Source organism: Ictalurus punctatus, chromosome 19, assembly GCF_001660625.3.
Source record: "Ictalurus punctatus breed USDA103 chromosome 19, Coco_2.0, whole genome shotgun sequence".
Classification (NCBI taxonomy): Eukaryota; Metazoa; Chordata; class Actinopteri; order Siluriformes; family Ictaluridae; genus Ictalurus; species Ictalurus punctatus.
In genome coordinates this window covers 10,562,220-10,583,676 of record NC_030434.2, presented here as the reverse complement: position 1 = coordinate 10,583,676, position 21,457 = coordinate 10,562,220, and the positions used below count along the sequence as shown (strand labels likewise).

At 41.1% G+C, this 21,457-nt stretch overlaps 1 protein-coding gene across 1 annotated transcript; it reads right to left on the bottom strand.

The window, feature by feature from the left end:
- Positions 1-1,570: 1,570 nt before the first annotated feature.
- Positions 1,571-8,507, bottom strand: LOC108280147 (FERM domain-containing protein 5). The gene is made up of 2 exons (XM_017494927.3): positions 8,145-8,507; positions 1,571-3,847 (listed from the first exon to the last, which is right to left on the bottom strand). Exons 1-2 carry the CDS (start codon positions 8,359-8,361, stop codon positions 3,300-3,302), a joined length of 765 nt encoding a protein of 254 aa, XP_017350416.1. The 5' UTR covers positions 8,362-8,507; the 3' UTR covers positions 1,571-3,299.
- Positions 8,508-21,457: the final 12,950 nt, after the last annotated feature.

Here is a 21,457-nt window from a genome sequence, read left to right as displayed (position 1 = left end):
TAAGCATAAACTGTTCTTATTCATAAATTGCTTTTCTATAGGGAAGAATCCCTTTCTAACAAACACAGCATGGGAATGAGTAAGAACCTACTAAATCCTGGAATTGAAGTGTCTTGAATTTGAGTAACAAATCAATCCTCTTCAGGTTCTCTTTCACTAACACCTGTGTTGCAAATTTTTCTGTTTCTCAAAGCTTCAAGTGGCCACTTGAGGCCTCTAGAAAATATAGGCCAGTGTACTAAGAAAAAGTGTTTTAGATCACAGCAATGCTTGTGCAGACAAATAAAGCTCAGAAATAAATAAAATGCTGATGTAAGACATACGAGTTTAACCTCAGATTTATTTATTTATTTTTGCTCTTTATTCCTCCTCATCGCCCAGAATCTTCTAGTGCTGACTACTGCCAAAATGTTGACTGTATTAGACATTAAATAAACAAATACACTCATCATCATCTAACCATTTTTGCTAACTCAGCTGTCAATGAACTAGAAATACACCTAGCTAGCATTAAGCTATCAGTGATAAAAGTGTTCTTAACTCACCTATACACAATTTTACCATTTTGTAACGCGATTAATGTAAATGAACTGAAATGTGGTAAATGTACATTACACCAGTCAACAACATATTAATGCAAACACCAGTTCATCTTAACTTACCAAGCCAGTTGTGAATGAACTCTTCCAAAAAGAATGTATATACTGTATTCAGCTTGGACTCAATAACTTAACTTTTCACAGGGTTAGTTTATACAAGGTTAGTCTCGGCAGTGTTGACAAAGACGAGGAGAAAAATCTTTCCATTCTGAACAAAGGTGATAATAATGCCATTGTTTCTGTGATAAACATTCATCTGGAAGACTTACTGGAAATCATTTAAACCTGCATCTTTTTTGTGAAAAGGGCCTATTTGGGGGAAATTTGTATGCACACTGTATGTCATACCCCAGCTCAGATACATGAGCGTTAGGCACAAAAGGAGTCAGAATCCAAGGTGACTGGCAAGAGCTGCTGCCAATCAGAAGAGAGACAGAATGAGAGCAAGTGAGAGTATAAACAAACATGAGTGAAGTTTTAGCATTTTCTTGCTGAAAGAGGTCATTATTTGTTCTCTAATTTACTGGGAAGATAGTGAATGATAGATGATAGTCCACTGGTTCACTGCGGAGATTGTATCATAACCTAGTTGAGAAGTTAGCTAGAGAACTCAAGAATGTTCAGGAGTGACTAACAGGAGGTGTTGGTGAAGTTCTCTGTGTTTTTATACATCGACCTCATTTACATCAGATGAAAGGGCATTCAAATTCATTCTGCTTCTTTTTATCCTCTAACGTCTGTTTTATCTATTTAGCTCTAGCGTGCTTGACAGCCTGGAGAACAAAATTCACAGAATAAACAACAAAATACATGAAGGAGAAAATAAGATAAATAAACACAAATGACCAGATATTGTGATTTTGTTATCTACACTATACAGTATGTTAGCTAGTTAGCAAGAATGAATGAGCTAGCTGTGTCTACCAGTGCATTTATCAGTGATGCACGGGTACTGCTGCTCAGTAACTGTAACAGACACATTTATGTGCATAATAAATTTATTTTATTCACATAAAATTTCTGTAATACTGAGTAATCGTGACACACAAATTGTTGGACCATTTCCTAAACCGAAAGCTACTGTAGTACATAGTATATCGTATGCAGTTTGGGATACAGACTTGAATTCTGTCAGAAGATACAATATGTAGCTGTGACAAAATGTTCCTCCTCAAGCAGCGAGTGTGCTAAATTCCAAAATTTTACATTGTGTATTTTTTTTAAATGAAAGTACATCATGTTTTTCCCTAAAATGGGATTATCCTTATACAAATCACTGGGACACTTTCTAGCCTTTACATTACAAATGAACCATCATCTCAGGGTACTGTCAGGGTTCAAATTAAAGGTTAAGGACAATGAAAGACAGTCTCAGGGGTACCAAAATCTCAAAACTCCAGCCAGAGTCTCCAAAAAATAGATTGAGTAGGTCCCCACTGTTTACTGTATTATGAGATATATAATGTATTCCAATAGATATGACTTTTTGGAAAGGCATACCTGGTTGTTTTAAATGTACGCTAGAAGTCCAAAAGTATGTGGACACCCGACCATCACACGCATACAGAATGTGTTTTGTGAATTTCCCATTCCAGATTTAGTCCCCTTTGCTCTTAATAAAACCACTCCACTCTTCTGGGAAGGCTTTCCACTAGATTTTGGAGCGTGGCTGTGGGGATTTGTGATCATTCAGCTACAAGAGTATTAGTGAGGTCAGACACTGATGTTAGGTGAGGAGGTCTGGGGTGCAGTCAGTGTACCAATTCATCCCAAAGGTGTTCAGTGGGGTTGAGGTCAGGGCTCTGTGCAGGACACTTGAGAGAACCATGGCAAACCATGTCTTCTGGGCCTCGCTTTGTGCACAGGTGCATTGTCATGCTGGAACATGTTTGGGCCCAACCCCTGGTTCCAGTGAAGGGAAATTATAATGCTACAGCATACAAAGACATTCTATACAAGTGTGTGCTTCCAGCTTTATGGCAGCAGTTTAGGGAAGGAGCACATATGGGTGTAATGGTCAAGTGTCCACATATTTTTGGCCATACAGTGTATAATTTACTCATGTTTTTGTGTTATTACAGCATAGGATAGGATCAAATTTTTACATAAACTTTTTACAGTACAAACCTCCTCAAACCTCAGGTGCACCAAGAGCATCCACATCATCTCCTTCATGCCTACAGCAAACTGGCCTAATAAAGATGTCACGTCACGTTTTGGTCTAGAAATGCATCCTGTGTTGTTATACCCTGTATAGGTATCATTCAAACACTGCTGGCCATCACCCTACCACATCTCTTTGTTATTATATTAATTGCTCAGGAACCAAACAATCATAAATAAAACTGTCTGTCAGACTTTATAGATAACCTTCAAAACATTCACATCCTTCTTATAGGTCTATTTCCATGCCAGCATTAATGCTGGAGTTTTGCTCTTTTTGTTGTAGCACAAGGCAAATAAATTAATAAATTAATAAATTAAGAAGCTGGCACAAAAAGGGTCTGTAACAAATAATAACAGTTGTGTCATATATATATTGTGTGTGTGTGTGTGTTTGTGTGTATATATATATATTTTTTTTTTATTTTAGAGGAAGAGGTTCTTATTTACTACAGTAGCAGCAATAAATATGTAAAATAAAATAAAATACTATACAATCAGAGAGAAGAGAAAAATATATAGAGGCTCATTATCACATTACTCCTTTATGAGACGGACCCCTATCCACCGCAGTGTGCAGGTTATCCAGCGTCTCAGTGGACAAAAGTAGGCATAGTGGAGTTGCTGGAATTCAGGTGTCTCGCGAATGTCTCTCAGAAAAGACACATCAAGTTTGGATTCCGTTAGAGCGACGAGAAGCAGGAGGAGGACCAAGAGCAGAGTAAGCATCACTAAGACCAACCGTGCCAACATGCCCATCACCTCACGAGCCTGCTGTGTCTCCATGCCACCAGTGTGCGCTTTGAGTTTTCCCAGGTGAGATGCTCTCCCTCTAGGCGTATGGCTTTCACTGTGGGCCAATGTACCTCCTTTCAGAAGGACTGATTCTGGATCCCTCACATCCTGGTCATGTGTGCCTTTGAATTCTGGTGTGGGTAACACATCACTGGAGGGCATGTTAGATCCTTCTGAATATATTGCTTCTCCATTCTGACCCTCTGGACCACTGTTGTGTGTGCTCAATAATGAAGTGCTACTCAAGACGGAGTGCTCAGGTATAGAGTGACTGCCGACATGTAGCAAATCTGAGAGAGTAAAGGAACAAACAATAGATCAGAAGGTTTATCACTCTATTCCTAAAATTAGTGTAATAACTTTATTTATAATGCTGGAATACGTACACTCACAGGCCACTTTAATAGGAACAGCTGTACTCCTGCTCATTCATGCAATTATACAATCAGCCAATCATGTGGCAGCAGTGCAATGTATAAAATTATGTAGATACAGGTCAAGAGCTTCAGTTAATAAACATAAACGATCAACATATTGTACATGATTATACTCTACATAAATCATAAACCTTGACAAATGTTACAGATACCATAGCTAAGTTTACGCTTTAGTTTATTACATAGCTATTTGAATGTTTGCTTGTGAACTGATTCCTTCATAACCATTTTTCAGTGTTATAACTGATGATGCTCACTGTGCACTGTGGTATTGCACACACAATCTCAAACACTGGGAGTAAGACTGAATAAACACTTGACTGTAACACTTGACTGTTGATTAACCACACCTGCCAGGCAGGATACTTAAGGACAGCCTTGGCAACAGCCTTTTGCTGCACCTTTGTAGAGGGGTGGCCGGTATGGTATGTCAGAGAGAAAAAGAAGCTATGTCAAATGAAAGTAGAGGAAAGAAGGGACAAGAAAGTTTTAAGGCTTGGCCAGGAAAAGAGAAAGAAACTAAGGAATAGATATAAGACACTATTGAACTAACAGATCTGAAACATATATATTTCATATTCTACATTGTCTGCAATGTTTTATTATACAAAAACATTTTAGATTTCCAACCATTAGTTTTCATGCTCAAAATTAAATGTTGGAGAAAAATGTTTGTATGTCAGTAAAGAAAGCCGCATATCCCTTGTCAAAAAAAAAAAAATTGTACAGGATTCTGATCAAAATTTCTTTTCTATCGTATTTTGGAACAGTTTCATATAACATTCCTACAGGAATTGCTTTATTGGACAAGACAAAAATAAACTTCTACATGATCTTTTAATGGGATCCATTTAAGATGTTTACAGGATGATTTCTTAACATTTATAGTAGTAGGATAGAATACTCTAAATCCAGAAAATTGGAAAATTTCAAAGAAAATATTATTTTAAAACTCCCAAAGCACAAACAAATGCCAAACAAATCCCTCCTCATTTTACAGAATCCTGGTTTGAGCCCCGCTCAAGGCTGTTTTTCAAAATGCACAAAACACACCCAAACCCTTCCCTAAACCTTTATCTTACCTATAGATAAACACTTCTTGCACATTTATTTATAAGCAAGCAGGGGTTTTCATTCTGCCAGTGGGTTCACACTGAACCATCCCATCCACATGGTTGTCCAAAGGCTTAGGACCTTTTATAATGGAGCAGTTTGTAATGTAAAGTGTTCGGTACTGCCTGAGAGCGTAAATGTTATTGCAATGAAAACACTGACAAGACTTTTGTTTTCTCCTAACCAACCCCACCTCCTTTGTTGAAACTACTTAAGCTTTGTGATTTGCCTTTAAACAAAAATTGGGTGGCAGGGAACTGTTTGGTCCAAGAGGTCATTTCTGAGCTAGAACAATGTAAACAAGAGCCTGAAATGAAGAAAGTAGCAAGATCCATTACACAATAAAGTTGAAAATCATTTCAATTATACTTTTTAATGTACATTTTATTATTTATTATTATTATTATTATTACAGAATAAAAATACTATTGCAAGCTGCACCTTTTAATGTCTGATATGATAATAAAACACTAACTAAAATTCTAGCATATAAAATAGAGCAGTGGTTCTCAAAGTGGGGTCTATGCCGAATAGCCAGGGGGTCTGTGGGGTTTTTTTTGTTTGTTTGTTTGTTTGTTTGTTGTCTTTTGTTAATGGTGGAAATCACAATCCACATCCACAGTTATTATATTTAGGAGTCCAAGCACCAAAGATAACCTGGACATAAAGCTCCTATGGATCCAAAAAATGTTATATCATGCTCATGAAATGAGTCTATATTGAGGGAGTCCATGAAACGTATTTTACAGTTAAAGGTTCCTGGCTACAAAAGGTTTGAGAACCATTGGGATAGAGAATACAGTATGCTGGTGTGTGAGAAACAGATTGCTCGCTTGATGGCCTTCAGCCTTTTTAATTTAATGTAAGCATTTTGTAAATAATAAATATTTTAAGATAGACTTTGCAGTCTACAGTTACACCGGTGCCTAACATTCGCTTTGGCATGATGGAATATGGTAATAATAACATCTGCTCCAGTGTTTTCTGACACCATTTTTCTCTGGATCTGACACACAGGAATTATGGGATATATCGAATAATTATGGATACATACACCACACTGTAATAGATTTAATCCAGAAATATGATGAGAAACATGATGCCACAGAAAACTTTACAGAGCTGTTACAATCCTCTGCGCCACTTATCCTAACTATAGAAGGACAGAAGGTGTAGTGAAAACCTTCTATAATGGAAATAATAGTAGAAACAGTAGTAAGTAGCAATTTTTAGAATCAGGCATATTTTAAATATATGCAACTAAATATACTCAAATAAATATTATTTAAGTCATAGAGGGGTCACTCATTATAAGTTATTAATTATAAGTTTTTATATTATATTATGTCTCAACCAGCTCCCTAGTTCAGTAAACATGGCACTGTTCAGGGAGTCTGCCATTTTAAGGGCTGTCTCGTTCGCAAACTCTTTCCAGTGCACTAGAACATTCGCTCCCTAAAAATACCCATGAATTCCAAAAAATGCACCACGAGAACCAGGGAGCATAAATGTTCACTATGTTCCCTTAATGGAAATGATGGCATGTATTCTGAAGCCTCTCAGCTCAAAATAAAATGGCGGACAAACTCTTGGGTAACTGTGTTACAAATGTAAGTAGCTTGTTATTGTTGTAGTTCTCAAATGATTACTTAATGATTTTTTTAATCCACTAGCTAGCCTATGAGCCTGCTTGACCTACCATAACAGAGATGTGTGCTCTAATATAGTGGTTAGATCATTTGCCTCACACCTCCAGGATTGTGGGCTCGATTCCTGCTGTGGCCCTGTGTCCAGAGCTTGAATGCTTTACCAACCCCCCTTCCCCATCCCACACACCCCCACCTCCACACCGTCCAAAGACATGCATTGTAGGCTGATTGGCATGTCCAAAAGTGTCTGGAGTGTATGAATGGGTGTGTGTGATTGAGCCCTACGATGGATTGACACCCTTTCCAAGATGCCCCTCGCCTTGTGAGCCAATACCTTCTGGGATAGGCTCCAGGTTCCAGGATAAGCGGCACAGAAATAGATATATGGAAATAGATGGATGGAAAAAAAAAAAAACTTTTTTAGTTTTTAAAGTCTTTCATTTTTGGTGACTTTTTACAATGCAAGTATGTAATCATGCCGCCGGAAACTGAGTTATCAGTGCCCCAATGTGTAGTAAGCCAGGGTCCTTACCAGTGCCAGAAATCATGTACACCACATACTGATTCACCACCTAGGGAGCAAGGGAGCTGATTGAGACACACCCAAAACGTTTTGCAGTCTTATTCTGCTAATGTTGTTGTTGTTGTTATTGTTCGTTTGTTTTTGTTTTTACATTTTTTGGTTAGATGGGCCTTATTTCCTACACACCATAAAACTATGCGGTCTATAATTAACACAAAAATGAAATCTAGTTTCAATAAAATTGTACACTGTTAGCTTTACAATTTTAGAATTTTGAAGGTTGGAAAACCTTTGTTTTGTTTTTAATTGTGTTTAAAATGTGCAGAATTGGCACACATGAATGTACTGAGCACAGAACCACATACCCCCAACCACTGGAACAAAACTAATGGCTTTATAAGTCATGTTTCACCATTTTCAACTTTTGTTTTCATTCATTCATTCATTCATTCATATATCAGTGATTTGTTCAATAAACTGAAATGGAGGTGGGAGTGGAAGAAAGGAAACATTACATGTTCTTGTTCAAACTGAAAATCATCTACCACAGTATCAGGGAACAATACTGGGACTGTGTTACAAAACAATATCCTTGTTGTCAAGTTACTAGTACTACTGAGCCATAGCATTACTGATATCTAAAATCCAACTGAAAGTTTGCACAGCCTTAAAAGTTATCAAAGTGAATGCTGTATCTTTATTATTACGTCCATGTGATGCACAGCACTATAATTAAAGCTCTTTGAGAGTAAGCTTACTGCTATGTATCATAGAACCAATTAAAATTTCAGATACTGTAATAGTCACTATTTATACTTGAACAAAATTTGTACACTTGATGCTTTACAGTGAGTCTAAGTATTACCTGTGGCTCTGTGGCTTCGTCCATATGGGGAGAGGCTGATCCCAGAGGAGTTACTGGACTCGGGTAGAGAGGGTATGATGGGCAGAGCACCCAAAACGTTACCCAGAAGTCTGGGTCCCAACGTCAGCACCCGCACCTTCACATCCCGGTAACAGTGATTAATCATCCGCAGGTGAACGTTGACCTTCGTCTTGATCCGTATCAGGCACTTCACCATGGTGTTTTGTGAGTGTGTGTGTGTGTGTGTGTGTGAGAAACTCTCTGATCAGGGTATGATTCTGTTGTGTATTTGTGTGGGAGCGAGAGGGGAGTAATGGAGAAAGAAAGCAGTTGGGTCAAACATTGGACATGTGAGCACTCACTAGTTTGCTCCTCCTCCTGTTCTGAGTGCACAGCTGGAGCTCTTGCTATTTATAGCAGCAGTAATAATAGATCAGTAACATGGAGAGCACAAATCTTATGTCACTGTCATGTTATGTCTGTGTGACCCAAAATGAGATGGATTTTTTTTTTTAGGATTTATCCACATTTCAAAGAACTAATATTTACTACGATATATTAACACTCATGGTGTAGTATAATAAATAATAATTCACACTAAAACATAAACTATTACTATTATTATTATTATTATTATTATTATTATTATTATTATTATTATTATTATTATTAATAGTAATAATAATAATACAGTCTTCTAATTAGAATATATTATATGTATTAAAGCTTTCTTTATACATTAACCCTAGTGTGCTGCAAAATGAAATACCTTAAATTAAATTTTTTCATGTTTTATGCTAATATCCTCATCATAATTACAATGTGTAATTACTAATTTATCCTCTTATTTGTCTGCACATGTTAATTGCATGCCTTTTTATTTTTTGTCCTCTATTGTCCACTTTTATATGTATGAATGTCCATAAGAATAAGAGTACTGCATGTTGCAAAACTAGCATGCAAAATCCATACTATAGCATGTTTTTATGACATTCAAATATATTTAAAGCAAGGTACAAACCTTACACATAGCACACACTCGGTGTACTCGCTATAAAGTTCTCACACAGGCAGAGTGACAAGTCCAGGTGAACACACTGTACAGTGGCAAGTGCTCTCATATTACAGATTCTGCTCTCATATTATGATTCTGACTGCTAGAGGAAGACGTCTGCAATATGTTATGCTCTCTTTGACGTGTCAGACCAATAGGACTAAATGTCAATAAAAGACAATAAATTATTATTTTCAGTAGAAATGATTCACTAAACATAAGCATTGTGTTTCATGTAGAAGGAAGGACGTCAGTTATTTTTATCCGCTGTAAAGCTACTTAATCAGTGTACTGTTGCTCTCCTTAACATACACATAGCATGTGCAATTGCTAAAAACAGACTTGCTAAGCTAGCTGCATCGACTTAGCATCAGAGGAGCACTGAACCCTGTAAACACCCAGCTTGTTATTAGTTCTTCATCTTAAAGATGATTTTCAATCTCAATCTCTCCCTGGCCCAAGCAGTCATCCCGTCCTGCCTAAAATCAGCCACAATCATTCCAGTGCCAAAGAAATCGCCCACCACTAGCCTGAATGATTATCGTCCTGTAGCCCTCACTCCAGTTATCATGAAGTGCTTTGAGAGATTGGTTCTTCAGCACATCAAGGACTACCTCCCCCCAGATTTCGATCCTTTTCAATTTGCTTATCGTGCAAACAGATCCACAGAGGATGCTATCGCCGTAGCTGTCCACTACGTGTTGAGACATCTAGAGCAGCAACAGAGCTACGTACGGATGCTTTTTGTGGATTACAGTTCGGCTTTTAATACAATAATTCCGGACATTCTCGTCACCAAATTGGTCACCCTTGGCCTCCCCCGCCTCACGTGTGCCTGGATAAAGGACTTTCTCACCAACCGGTTCCAGACAGTGAGACTCGGGCACCACCTCTCCTCCACTCGCACGTTGAGCACAGGTTCTCCACAGGGCTGTGTGTTGAGCCCCCTCCTGTACTGTCTCTACACATATGACTGTAGACCAGTCTACAACAATAATATTATCATCAAGTTTGCTGACCACACCACAGTGGTCGGACTTATCTCAAAAGGAGAGGAGGCAGCCTACAGAGAGGAAGTCCTAAACTTGGCAGCCTGGTGTTCAAAGAACAACCTGACTCTAAACACCAAGAAAACCAAGGAACTTATTGTAGACTTCAGAAAACACAACACGGAGCTGGCCCCCCTCTTCATTAATGGTGAGTGTGTGGAGAAGGTCCACACCGTTCGGTTTCTTGGCGTCCTTATCGCTGCAAACATCTCCTGGACGGACAACATCACAGCGGTTATCAAGAAGGCTCAAACGCGGCTACACTTCCTGAGGGTTCTCAGGAAGTACAATCTGGACTCCAATCTGCTGCTGATCTTCTACCGCTCGTCCATCGAGAGCTTGCTGACATACTGTATCACGGTGTGGTATGGTAGCTGCACCGCAGCAGACAGGGAGAGGCTTCAGAGGGTAGTAAGAGCAGCACAGAAGATCATTGGCTGCCCTCTCCCCTCCCTGATGGATATTTACACTTCCCGTTGCCTCAGCAGTGGAAAAACTATCATTAAGGACAGTTCTCACCCTGGCTTTGATCTGTTCAATCTGTTGCCCTCAGGGAGACGTTACAGGTGCATCAAAACAAGGACTAGTAGATTCAAGAATAGTTTCTTCCCGAAAGCTATTACCATGATAAACAAACACATGTACTGAGTCCACAGCATATGTATATATTGTCTCAAAACTGTGCATTTCATAGTACCTCCGCCATCCACCCTAATATCTATCTATCGTGCATATATCTTGCATATATTGTATATCTTGTTTATTTATTTTGTTTATTTATCTTGTTTATTTATCTGTGTATTATCTGTTTATTCTTCTTGTGTATTGAATGTATATGTTTGCACGGAACAAAAAGGAGTGGCTCTTAATTTCATTGTACATATGTATAGTGACAATAAAAAGGCATTCATTCGGCATTCATAAAGTATATTGTACTGTAAATGATTCAGTAACTACAGTAAGTCTAGTAGTAAAGGTAGTTATGATGGTGAGGAATGTGAGGGAAAACCCTTAGTCGATCTCAGTTAGTTAAGATATAGATCACAGCAGTGTGAAGAACTTAATATTACTGAACACAACTTACTGGTTCAACACTTTTTAAAGCCATCCATAGATGTTGGTGGTTTTGTTTTGTTTTGTTTTGTTTTTACAAAATATACATGTGATTAGACAGATATTGGTGTTTGAATAGATCTCATACCTTGGCTATATGTAAGAAAATAGTTTTGGTTTACCCTTTTTTTTTAGTAGAAGAAGAATTAAAAGTACATCTTACATTTTTACTTAAGTTTCCATCCATCCATCCATCCATCCATCTTCTACCGCTTACTCCTTTTCAGGGTCAGGACACTAAACAATAAACAAAGAGACTAATATTACAGACACCGTGATGTGGTGGCTATAACACCCAGGCCCACTGACACCACCACACGAAATAGAGGCAGTTCACAGCACCTCAGCAGAACCAGAATTATGGTAAACAGTACAAATAAAAAGTATAGCCACTATAGCATGGAGACAATAAGACATAACATACACCCCATCAATAGTAAGGTGGTTGTGTGGAAAAACAAACCTGAAACAGGTTTAAGACTGGAAAACATTAATTTACCACTTAGCCTCTCAGACTACATGTGGTTCAAGAACATAAGCCCAACATACCTCCAAAAATAAAGTAAAGTAAGACAAATAAGATGAAGCAAAACAGATCTGTTGGAACAGAACAGTACATAAAACAATGACCGTGAAACAAAAACAGATCGGGTAAAGCAAAACAAATCGGGTAAAGCCAAAACCAAATCGGGTCAAGCAAAACAGATTGGGTAACGCCAAAACCAGATCGGGTAAAGCCAAACCAGAACGGGTAAAGCGAAACAGATCGGGTAACGCCAAAACCAGATAGGGTAAAGCGAAACAGATCGGGTAAAGCCAAAACCAAATAGGGTAAAGCCAAAACAGCAACGGCATCCCATGTAGCGTCTTCGGCTAGGGATCTGTCTTAGAGAAGACTTAGATGCTCAACTTCCCACTCTCACCTTAACACAAAGATCAAAGGCAACCTAAATCTACCAAGCTCCAATGTGAAAAAGGGAGAGGTGCACTTACCATTACATAAAACAATGAACGTGAAACAAAAACAGATCGGGTAAAGCAAAACAAATCGGGTAAAGCCAAACCAGATCGGGTAACGCCAAAACCAGATCGGGTAACGCCAAAACCAGATCGGGTAAAGCGAAACAGATCGGGTAACGCCAAAACCAGATCGGGTAAAGCGAAACAGATCGGGTAAAGCGAAACAGATCGGGTAAAGCCAAAACCAGATCGGGTAAAGCGAAACAGATCGGGTAAAGCCAAAACCAGATCGGGTAAAGCCAAAACCAGATCGGGTAAAGTAAAACCAGATCGGGTAAAGCCAAAACAGATCGGGGAAAGCCAAAACCAAATCGGGTCAAGCAAAACGGATCGGGTAACGCCAAAACCAGATCGGGTAACGCCAAAACCAGATCGGGTAAAGCGAAACAGATCGGGTAACGCCAAAACCAGATCGGGTAACGCCAAAACCAGATCTGGTAAACCGAAACAGATCGGGTAAAGCGAAACAGATCGGGTAAAGCGAAACAGATCGGGTAAAGCGAAACAGATCTAGTAAACCGAAACAGATCGGGTAAAGCGAAACAGATCGGGTAAAGCCAAAACCAGATCGGGTAAAGTAAAACCAGATCGGGTAAAGCCAAAACAGATCGGGGAAAGCCAAAACCAAATCGGGTCAAGCAAAACGGATCGGGTAACGCCAAAACCAGATCGGGTAAAGCGAAACAGATCTGGTAAACCGAAACAGATCGGGTAAAGCGAAACAGATCGGGTAAAGCGAAACAGATCGGGTAAAGCGAAACAGATCGGGTAACGCCAAAACCAGATCGGGTAACGCGAAACAGATCGGGTAAAGCGAAACAGATCGGGTAACGCCAAAACCAGATCGGGTAAAGCCAAAACAGATAGGGTAAAGCCAAAACAGCAACGGCATCCCATGTAGCATCTTCGGCTAGGGATCTGTCTTAGAGAAGACTTAGATGCTCAACTCCCCACTCTCACCATAACACAAAGATCAAAGGCAACCTAAATCTACTAAGTCCCAATGTGAAAAAGGGAGAGGTGCACTTACCATTACATAAAACAATGACCGTGAAACAAAAACAGATCGGGTAAAGCAAAACAAATTGGGTAAAGCCAAACCAGATCGGGTAAAACCAAAACCAGATCGGGTCAAGCAACACAGATTGTTTAACGCCAAAACCAGATCGGGTAAAGCCAAAACCAGATCGGAACGCCAAAACCAGATCGGGTAAAGCGAAACAGATCGGGTAAAGCCAAAACAGATCGGGTAAAGCCAAAACAGATCGGGTAAAGCCAAAACAGCAGCGGCATCCCATATAGCGTCTTCGGCTAGGGATCTGTCTTAGAGAAGACTTAGATGCTCAACTCCCCACTCTCACCTTAACACAAAGATCAAAGGCAACCTAAATCTACCAAGCCCCAATGTGAAAAAGGGAGAGGTGCACTTACCATTACATAAAACAATGACCGTGAAACAAAAACAGATCGGGTAAAGCAAAACAAATCAGGTAAAGCCAAAACCAGATCGGGTAAAGTAAAACAGATCGGGTAAAGCCAAAACAGATAGGGTAAAGCCAAAACAGCAACGGCATCCCATGTAGCGTCTTCGGCTAGGGATCTGTCTTAGAGAAGACTTAGATGCTCAACTCCCCACTCTCACCATAACACAAAGATCAAAGGCAACCTAAATCTACTAAGTCCCAATGTGAAAAAGGGAGAGGTGCACTTACCATTACATAAAACAATGACCGTGAAACAAAAACAGATCGGGTAAAGCAAAACAAATTGGGTAAAGCCAAACCAGATCGGGTAAAACCAAAACCAGATCGGGTCAAGCAACACAGATTGTTTAACGCCAAAACCAGATCGGGTAAAGCCAAAACCAGATCGGAACGCCAAAACCAGATCGGGTAAAGCGAAACAGATCGGGTAAAGCCAATACCAGTTCGGGTAAAGCCAAAACCAGATCGGGTAAAGTAAAACCAGATCGGGTAAAGCCAAAACAGATCGGGTAAAGCCAAAACAGCAGCGGCATCCCATATAGCGTCTTCGGCTAGGGATCTGTCTTAGAGAAGACTTAGATGCTCAACTCCCCACTCTCACCTTAACACAAAGATCAAAGGCAACCTAAATCTACCAAGCCCCAATGTGAAAAAGGGAGAGGTGCACTTACCATTACATAAAACAATGACCGTGAAACAAAAACAGATCGGGTAAAGCAAAACAAATCAGGTAAAGCCAAACCTGATCGGGTACAGCCAAAACCAGATCGGGTAAAGCCAAAACCAGATCGGGTAACGCCAAAACCAGATCGGGTAAAGTAAAACAGATCGGGTAAACCCAAACCCGATCGGGTAAAGCCAAAACAGATCGGGTAACGCCAAAACCAGATCGGGTAAAGCGAAACAGATCGGGTAAAGCCAATACCAGATCGGGTAAAGCCAAAACCAGATCGGGTAAAGTAAAACCAGATCGGGTAAAGCCAAAACAGATCGGGTAAAGCCAAAACAGATCGGGTAAAGCCAAAACAGATCGGGTAAAGCCAAAACAGATCGGGTAAAGCCAAAACAGCAGCGGCATCCCATATAGCGTCTTCGGCTAGGGATCTGTCTTAGAGAAGACTTAGATGCTCAACTCCCCACTCTCACCTTAACACAAAGATCAAAGGCAACCTAAATCTACCAAGTCCCAATGTGAAAAAGGGAGAGGTGCACTTACCATTACATAAAACAATGACCGTGAAACAAAAACAGATCGGGTAAAGCAAAACAAATCGGGTAAAGCCAAACCAGATCGGGTAAAGCCAAAACCAGATCGGGTAACGCCAAAACCAGATCGGGTAAAGCCAAAACCAGATCGGGTAAAGCGAAACAGATCGGGTAACGCCAAAACCAGATCGGGTAAAGTAAAACAGATCGGGTAAAGCCAAAACAGATAGGGTAAAGCCAAAACAGCAACGGCATCCCATGTAGCGTCTTCGGCTAGGGATCTGTCTTAGAGAAGACTTAGATGCTCAACTCCCCACTCTCACCATAACACAAAGATCAAAGGCAACCTAAATCTACTAAGTCCCAATGTGAAAAAGGGAGAGGTGCACTTACCATTACATAAAACAATGACCGTGAAACAAAAACAGATCGGGTAAAGCAAAACAAATCGGGTAAAGCCAAACCAGATCGGGTAAAGCCAAAACCAAATCGGGTCAAGCAAAACAGATCGGGTAACGCCTAAACCAGATCGGGTAAAGCTAAACAGATCGGGTAAAGCCCATACCAGAATGGGTAACGCCAAACCAGATCGGGTAAAGCCAAAACCAGATCGGGTCAAGCAAAACAGATCGGGTAACGCCAAAACCAGATCGGGTAAAGCTAAACAGATCGGGTAAAGCCCATACCAGAATGGGTAACGCCAAAACCAGATCGGGTTAAGCGAAACAGATCGGGTAACGCCAAAACCAGATCGGGTAACGTAAAACAGATCGGGTAAAGCCAAAACAGCAACGGCATCCCATGTAGCGTCTTCGGCTAGGGATCTGTCTTAGAGAAGACTTAGATGCTCAACTCCCCACTCTCACCTTAACACAAAGATCAAAGGCAACCTAAATCTACCAAGTCCCAATGTGAAAAAGGGAGAGGTGCACTTACCATTACATAAAACAATGACCGTGAAACAAAAACAGATCGGGTAAAGCAAAACAAATCGGGTAAAGCCAAACCAGATCGGGTAAAACCAAAACCAGATCGGGTCAAGCAAAACAGATTGTTTAACGCCAAAACCAGATCGGGTAAAGCCAAAACCAGATCGGAACGCCAAAACCAGATTGGGTAAAGCGAAACAGATCGGGTAAAGCCAATACCAGATCGGGTAAAGCCAAAACCAGATCGGGTAAAGTAAAACCAGATCGGGTAAAGCCAAAACAGATCGGGTAAAGCCAAAACAGATCGGGTAAAACCAAAACCAGATCGGGTCAAGCAAAACAGATTGTTTAACGCCAAAACCAGATCGGGTAAAGCCAAAACCAGATCGGGTAAAGCCAAAACAAGATCGGGTAAAGTAAAACCAGATCGGGTAAAGCCAAAACAGATCGGGTAAAGCCAAAACAGCAGCGGCATCCCATATAGCGTCTTCGGCTAGGGATCTGTCTTAGAGAAGACTTAGATGCTCAACTCCCCACTCTCACCTTAACACAAAGATCAAAGGCAACCTAAATCTACCCAGCCCCAATGTGAAAAAGGGAGAGGTGCACTTACCATTACATAAAACAATGACCGTGAAACAAAAACAGATCGGGTAAAGCAAAACAAATCGGGTAAAGCCAAACCAGATCGGGTAAAGCCAAAACCAGATCGGGTAAAGCGAAACAGATCGGGTAAAGCCAAAACCAGATCGGGTAAAGCCAAAACCAGATCGGGTAAAGTAAAACAGATCGGGTAAAGCCAAAACAGATAGGGTAAAGCCAAAACAGCAACGGCATCCCATGTAGCGTCTTCGGCTAGGGATCTGTCTTAGAGAAGACTTAGATGCTCAACTCCCCACTCTCACCTTAACACAAAGATCAAAGGCAACCTAAATCTACTAAGTCCCAATGTGAAAAAGGGAGAGGTGCACTTACCATTACATAAAACAATGACCGTGAAACAAAAACAGATCGGGTAAAGCAAAACAAATCAGGTAAAGCCAAACAGATCGGGTACAGCCAAAACCAGATCGGGTAAAGCCAAAACCAGATCGGGTAACGCCAAAACCAGATCGGGTAAAGCGAAACAGATCGGGTAAAGACCATACCAGATCGGGTAACGCCAAAACCAGATCGGGTAAAGCGAAACAGATCGGGTAACGCCAAAACCAGATCGGGTAAAGCCAAAACCAGATCGGGTAAAGTAAAACAGATCGGGTAAAGCCAAAACAGATATGGTAAAGCCAAAACAGCAACGGCATCCCATGTAGCGTCTTCGGCTAGGGATCTGTCTTAGAGAAGACTTAGATGCTCAACTCCCCACTCTCACCTTAACACAAAGATCAAAGGCAACCTAAATCTACCAAGTCCCAATGTGAAAAAGGGAGAGGTGCACTTACCATTACATAAAACAATGACCGTGAAACAAAAACAGATCGGGTAAAGCAAAACAAATCGGGTAAAGCCAAACCAGATCGGGTAAAGCCAAAACCAGATCGGGTAACGCCAAAACCAGATCGGGTAAAGCGAAACAGATCGGGTAAAGCCAATACCAGATCGGGTAAAACCAAAACCAGATCGGGTAAAGTAAAACCAGATCGGGTAACGCCAAAACAGATCGGGTAAAGCCAAAACAGATCGGGTAAAGCCAAAACAGCAGCGGCATCCCATATAGCGTCTTCGGCTAGGGATCTGTCTTAGAGAAGACTTAGATGCTCAACTCCCCACTCTCACCTTAACACAAAGATCAAAGGCAACCTAAATCTACTAAGTCCCAATGTGAAAAAGGGAGAGGTGCACTTACCATTACATAAAACAATGACCGTGAAACAAAAACAGATCGGGTGAAGCAAAACAAATTGGGTAAAGCCAAACCAGATCGGGTAAAGCCAAAACCAAATCGGGTCAAGCAAAACAGATCGGGTAACGCCAAAACCAGATCGGGTCAAGCAAAACAGATCGGAACTCCAAAACCAGATCGGGTAAAGCGAAACAGATCGGGTAAAGCCAATACCAGATCGGGTAAAGCCAAAACCAGATCGGGTAAAGCCAAAACCAGATCGGGTAAAGTAAAACCAGACCGGGTAAAGCCAAAACAGATCGGGTAAAGCCAAAACAGATCGGGTAAAGCCAAAACAGCAGCGGCATCCCATGTAGCGTCTTCGGCTAGGGATCTGTCTTAGAGAAGACTTAGATGCTCAACTTCCCACTCTCACCATAACACAAAGATCAAAGGCAACCTAAATCTACCAAGTCCCAATGTGAAAAAGGGAGAGGTGCACTTACCATTACATAAAACAATGACCGTGAAACAAAAACAGATTGGGTAAAGCAAAACAAATCGGGTAAAGCCAAACCAGATCGGGTAAAGCCAAAACCAGATCGGGTAACGCCAAAACCAGATCGGGTAAAGCCAAAACCAGATCGGGTAAATCGAAACAGATCGGGTAACGCCAAAACCAGATCGGGTAAAGCCAAAACCAGATCGGGTAAAGTAAAACAGATCGGGTAAAGCCAAAACAGATAGGGTAAAGCCAAAACAGCAACGGCATCCCATGTAGCGTCTTCGGCTAGGGATCTGTCTTAGAGAAGACTTAGATGCTCAACTCCCCACTCTCACCATAACACAAAGATCAAAGGCAACCTAAATCTACCAAGCCCCAATGTGAAAAAGGGAGAGGTGCACTTACCATTACATAAAACAATGACCGTGAAACAAAAACAGATCGGGTAAAGCAAAACAAATCGGGTAAAGCCAAAACCAGATCGGGTAAAGTAAAACAGATCGGGTAAAGCCAAAACAGATAGGGTAAAGCCAAAACAGCAACGGCATCCCATGTAGCGTCTTCGGCTAGGGATCTGTCTTAGAGAAGACTTAGATGCTCAACTCCCCACTCTCACCATAACACAAAGATCAAAGGCAACCTAAATCTACTAAGTTCCAATGTGAAAAAGGGAGAGGTGCACTTACCATTACATAAAACAATGACCGTGAAACAAAAACAGATCGGGTAAAGCAAAACAAATCGGGTAAAGCCAAACCTGATCGGGTCAAGCAAAACAGATTGTTTAACGCCAAAACCAGATCGGGTAAAGCCAAAACCAGATCGGAACACCAAAACCAGATCGGGTAAAGCCAATACCAGATCGGGTAAAGCCAAAACCAGATCGGAACACCAAAACCAGATCGGGTAAAGCCAATACCAGATCGGGTAAAGCCAAAACCAGATCGGGTAAAGCCAAAACCAGATCGGGTAAAGTAAAACCAGATCGGGTAAAGTAAAACAGATCGGGTAAAGCCAAAACAGATAGGGTAAAGCCAAAACAGCAACGGCATCCCATGTAGCGTCTTCGGCTAGGGATCTGTCTTAGAGAAGACTTAGATGCTCAACTCCCCACTCTCACCATAACACAAAGATCAAAGGCAACCTAAATCTACTAAGTCCCAATGTGAAAAAGGGAGAGGTGCACTTACCATTACATAAAACAATGACCGTGAAACAAAAACAGATTGAGTAAAGCAAAACAAATCGGGTAAAGCCAAACCAGATCGGGTAAAACCAAAACCAGATCGGGTCAGCAAAACAGATTGTTTAACGCCAAAACCAGATCGGGTAAAGCCAAAACCAGATCGGAACACCAAAACCAGATCGGGTAAAGCCAATACCAGATCGGGTAAAGCCAAAACCAGATCGGAACACCAAAACCAGATCGGGTAAAGCCAATACCAGATCGGGTAAAGCCAAAACCAGATCGGGTAAAGCCAAAACCAGATCGGGTAAAGTAAAACCAGACCGGGTAAAGCCAAAACAGATCGGGTAAAGCCAAAACCAGATCGGGTAAAGCCAAAACAGATCGGGTAACGCCAAAACCAGATCGGGTCAAGCAAAACAGATCGGAACGCCAAAACCAGATCGGGTAAAGCGAAACAGATCGGGTAAAGCCAATACCAGATCGGGTAAAGCCAAAACCAGATCGGGTAAAGCCAAAACCAGATCGGGTAAAGCCAAAACAGATCGGGTAAAGCCAAAACAGATCGGGTAAAGCCAAAACCAGATCGGGTAAAGCCAAAACAGATCGGGTAAAGCCAAAACAGATCGGGTAAAGCCAAAACAGCAGCGGCATCCCATGTAGCGTCTTCGGCTAGGGATCTGTCTTAGAGAAGACTTAGATGCTCAACTTCCCACTCTCACCATAACACAAAGATCAAAGGCAACCTAAATCTACCAAGTCCCAATGTGAAAAAGGGAGAGGTGCACTTACCATTACATAAAACAATGACCGTGAAACAAAAACAGATCGGGTAAAGCAAAACAAATCGGGTAAAGCCAAACCAGATCGGGTAAAGCCAAAACCAAATCGGGTCAAGCAAAACAGATCGGGTAACGCCAAAACCAGATCGGGTCAAGCAAAACAGATCGGAACGCCAAAACCAGATCGGGTAAAGCGAAACAGATCGGGTAAAGCCAATACCAGATCGGGTAAAGCCAAAACCAGATCGGGTAAAGCCAAAACCAGATCGGGTAAAGTAAAACCAGACCGGGTAAAGCCAAAACAGATCGGGTAAAGCCAAAACAGATCGGGTAAAGCCAAAACCAGATCGGGTAAAGCCAAAACAGATCGGGTAAAGCCAAAACAGCAGCGGCATCCCATGTAGCGTCTTCGGCTAGGGATCTGTCTTAGAGAAGACTTAGATGCTCAACTTCCCACTCTCACCATAACACAAAGATCAAAGGCAACCTAAATCTACCAAGTCCCAATGTGAAAAAGGGAGAGGTGCACTTACCATTACATAAAACAATGACCGTGAAACAAAAACAGATCGGGTAAAGCAAAACAAATCGGGTAAAACCAAACCTGATCGGGTAAAGCCAAAACCAGATCGGGTAAAGTAAAACCAGATCGGGTAACGCCAAAACAGATCGGGTAAAGCCAAAACAGATCGGGTAAAGCCAAAACAGCAGCGGCATCCCATATAGCGTCTTCGGCTAGGGATCTGTCTTAGAGAAGACTTAGATGCTCAACTCCCCACTCTCACCATAACACAAAGATCAAAGGCAACCTAAATCTACCAAGCCCCAATGTGAAAAAGGGAGAGGTGCACTTACCATTACATAAAACAATGACCGTGAAACAAAAACAGATCGGGTAAAGCAAAACAAATCGGGTAAAGCCAAAACCAGATCGGGTAAAGTAAAACAGATCGGGTAAAGCCAAAACAGATAGGGTAAAGCCAAAACAGCATCGGCATCCCATGTAGCGTCTTCGGCTAGGGATCTGTCTTAGAGAAGACTTAGATGCTCAACTCCCCACTCTCACCATAACACAAAGATCAAAGGCAACCTAAATCTACTAAGTTCCAATGTGAAAAAGGGAGAGGTGCACTTACCATTACATAAAACAATGACCGTGAAACAAA